Source organism: Nicotiana tomentosiformis, chromosome 10, assembly GCF_000390325.3.
Source record: "Nicotiana tomentosiformis chromosome 10, ASM39032v3, whole genome shotgun sequence".
NCBI classification, from domain to species: domain Eukaryota; kingdom Viridiplantae; phylum Streptophyta; class Magnoliopsida; order Solanales; family Solanaceae; genus Nicotiana; species Nicotiana tomentosiformis.
The window spans coordinates 31,867,172-31,870,706 of NC_090821.1; the positions used below are offsets into that span (position 1 = coordinate 31,867,172).

The following is a 3,535-nucleotide window of genomic DNA, read 5'->3' on the forward strand; positions in this document are numbered from 1 at the left end:
CCATGATTCTTTTGTTATGCCTATTCATGTATCTACGCCGGTGGATGATTCTATTTGTTTGGACCATGTATATCGGTCATGTGTGGTGACTATTAAAAGTTATGAGATGAGAGTTAATCTTTTACTGCTTGGCATAGTTTATTTTGACGTGATTTTGGGAATGGATTGGTTATCTACATATCACGCTATCCTTGATTGTCACGCAAAGATCGTAACGTCGGTGATACTAGGGGTGCCGATGCTAGAGTGGAGAGGCTCCCTAGATTATGTTCCTAGTAGAGTGATTTCACATTGGAAGGCTCAACGGATGGTTGATAAAGGATGTTTGGCATATTTGGCCATCGTAAGGGATGTTAATGTTGATACTCCAACCACTGAGCCAGTCCCGGTAGTGAGAGACTTCCCAGAGGTATTTCCAGCAGACCTGTTGAGCATGTCACCCGATAGGGACATTGATTTTGGTATGGACTTGGTGTCTGGCACTCAGCCCATCTCTATTGCAGTGTATTTTATGGCACCAGTGGAGTTGAAGGAATTAAAGGAACTGCTTCACGAGTTGCTTGATAAGGGTTTTATCAGACTAAGTGTCTCGCCTTGGGGTGCTCCAGTTTTGTTTGTGAAGAAGAATAATGGTACTATGAGGCTGTGTATTGACTACAGGCAATTAAACAAAGTTACAGTCAAGAACAAGTACCCTCTACCGTGCACTGATGACTTATTTGATCAGCTTCAGGGTGCTATAGTGTTCTCGAAGATTGATTTGAGGTCGGAGTATCATCATCTGAAGATCCAGGATTTAGATATTCCGAAGACGGCATTCAGGAACCAGTATGGTCACTATGAGTTTCTGGTGATGTCTTTTGGGCTGACCAATGCCCCAGTAGCCTTTATGCACTTGATAAATAGTGTATTCCAACCATATATTGATTCATTCATCATTGTGTTCATTGATGACATATTGGTGTATTCTCGCATTCGGGAGGACCATGAGCAGCACTTGACGATCGCGCTCCAGACTTTGAGGGAGAAGAAGCTATATGCTAAATTCTCCAAGTTGAGTTTTGGCTTGATTTGGTGGCATTCTTGGGCCACATGGTGTCTAGTGAGGGGATCAAGGTGGATCCCAAAAAGATTGAGGCAGTTCAGAGTTGGCCTAGACTGTCTTCAGCTATGGAGATTCGGAGCTTCTTGGGTTTTGTAGGTTATTATCGCCGTTTTGTAGAGGGTTTCTCGTCCATTACTGCACCTTTGACTAGGTTGACCCAAAAGGGTGCCCCATTTAGATGGTCTGATGAGTGTGAAGAGAGCTTTCATAAGCCCAAGACTGTATTGACCATAACCCCAATGTTGGTGTTGCCTACAGGTTCCGGATCTTACATCGTGTATTGTGATGCGTCGCGCATTAGACTTGGTGTGTGTTGATACAGGACAGTATGGTGATTGCCTACGCATCTCGGCAGTTGAAGGTTCATGAGAAGAATTATCATATGCATGATTTAGAGTTGGCAGCCATTGTTCACAAGTTGAAGATTTGGAGGCACTATCTGTACGACATTCCATGTGTGGTCTATACCGACCATTGGAGTCTCCAACACCTGTTCAAACCAAAGGACCTTAATTTGCAGCAGCGAAGATGGTTAGAGTTGCTGAAAAACTATGATATCACCATATTATATCATTTGGGGAAGGCCAATGTAGTGGCCGATGCATTGAGTAGGAAGGCTGAGAGTATGGGAAGTTTGGCATATTTACCGGTAGTAGAGAGATGTTCAGGCTTTTGCCAATCTGTTTGTGAGATTAGATGTTTTGGAGCCTAGCCGGGTTCTTGTTTGCTTTGTGGCACAGTCATCGTTGTTGGAGCGTATCAAGACTCGCCAGTTTGATGATCCTCACATGTTGGTATTGAAGGGCACAGTGCAGCAGAGTAGTGCTAAGGAGGTTGTGATTGGTGGTGATGGTGTTATGTGGCTTCAAGTCCGAATTTATGTTCCAAGTGTTGATGGGTTGAGAGATTTGATCCTTGAAGAGGCTCACAGCTTGCGCTATTCCATTCGCCCAGGTGTCACGTAGATGTACCGTGACTTGAAATAGCACTGTTAGTGCTGAAGAATAAAGAAAGATATTCTTGTGTATGTCTCTCGGTGTTTGCATTGTCAACAGGTGAAGTATGAGCATCATAAACTGGGAGGGTTGAGTAGAAGATTGGAGATACCATAGATGGATTTTGTGGTAGGCTTACCACGGGCCTTGAAGAAATATGATGCAGTCTGGATTATTTTGGACCAGTTGACTAAGTCTGCACACTTCATTCCTGTAATGACTTCCTATTCTTTAGAGCGGATGGCTCAGGTTTACATCCGGGAGATTATCTGCCTGCATGGCGTGTCCATTTCCATCATTTCTGACCGGGGCACACAGTTCACATCGCAGTTTTGGAGAGCGATACAGTGAGAGTTGGGAAAACGGGTAGAATTGAGCACAACATTCTATCCCCAGACGGATGGACAGTCCGAGCGCACTATTTAGATCTTGGCGGACATGTTACGTGCCTGTGTTATGGATTTCAGTGGTTCATGGGATTAGTTTCTACCGCTCGTAGAGTTTGCCTCAACAAGAGCTATCAGTCCAGCATCCAGATGGTCCTGTATGAGGCTTTATATGGGAGGCGATGTCGTTCTCCCATTGGTTGGTTTGAGACTGGAGAGGCTAGGTTGTTGGGCATTGATTTGGTTTGTGATGGTATGAAGAAGGTTAAGGTGATTCAAGAGCGACTTTGTACAACACAGTCCAGACAGAAGAGTTATTCGGACCGAAAAGTCCGAGATATAGCTTACATGGTGGATGAGAAGGTTCTGCTCAGAGTTTCACCCATGAAGGGTATGATGAGATTTGGGAAGAAGGGCAAGTTTAGCCCTCGGTATATTGGCCCTTTTGAGGTGCTTGAGAGAGTTAGAGAGGTGGCCTATAGACTTTCCTTGCCACCTAATCTATCAGGATTTCAACTAATGTTTCATGTTTCGATGCTCCGAAAGTATTATGGTGATCTGTCACATGTTTTGGACTTCAGCATGGTGCAACTAGACGGGGATTTGACTTATAATGTGGAGTCGGTGGCCATTTTTGATCGGCAGGTCCAAAAGTTAAGCTCAAAGAATATAGCGTTAGTGAAAGTGCATTGGAGAGGTCAGTCAGTTGAGGAGGCTACTTGGGTGACCGAGCAGGAGATGCAGAATAGATATTCTCACCTTTTCTAGACCCGTTCGAGGACGAACGTTTGTTTAAGAGGGGGAGAATGTAACGACACAACCAGTCATTTTGTGTATTGTAGCCACGTTCCCCTTATTTATTGCCTCTTCTATGTTCATTTGTGATTATGTGACTTGCCAGGATGGTTGATATAGTTTCAGGGATGTTTCGGAGTGAATTGGGACACTTAGTCCCAAGGATGGAAGCTTAAGTTGAAAGAGTTGACCGGAGTTTGACTTTTGTGTAAACGACTCCGGAATGGTGTTTTGATGATTCTGATAGTTTCGTA

General features: G+C 44.2%; 1 protein-coding gene across 1 annotated transcript; it reads left to right on the forward strand.

Moving 5' to 3' along the window:
- The first annotated feature begins 307 nt into the window (after nt 1-307).
- Nucleotides 308-3,254, forward strand: LOC138899961 (uncharacterized). Its single transcript, XM_070186663.1, has 5 exons — nt 308-850; nt 1,364-1,466; nt 1,802-2,059; nt 2,161-2,165; nt 2,568-3,254. The coding sequence occupies exons 1-5, from the start codon at nt 308-310 to the stop codon at nt 3,252-3,254; spliced, it is 1,596 nt and encodes a 531-aa protein (XP_070042764.1).
- Nucleotides 3,255-3,535: the final 281 nt, after the last annotated feature.

Bases quoted from the DNA above. Each gene is read 5' to 3' on its own strand.
- LOC138899961 (XM_070186663.1), top strand. From the start codon at position 308: ATGGTTGATAAAGGATGTTTGGCATATTTGGCCATCGTAAGGGATGTT. The intron at 851-1,363 runs GTGATGTCTTTT...TGTTGCCTACAG, and splicing joins ATGGTCACTATGAGTTTCTG to GTTCCGGATCTTACATCGTG. The intron at 1,467-1,801 runs GTTCATGAGAAG...TTGTGAGATTAG, and splicing joins ACGCATCTCGGCAGTTGAAG to ATGTTTTGGAGCCTAGCCGG.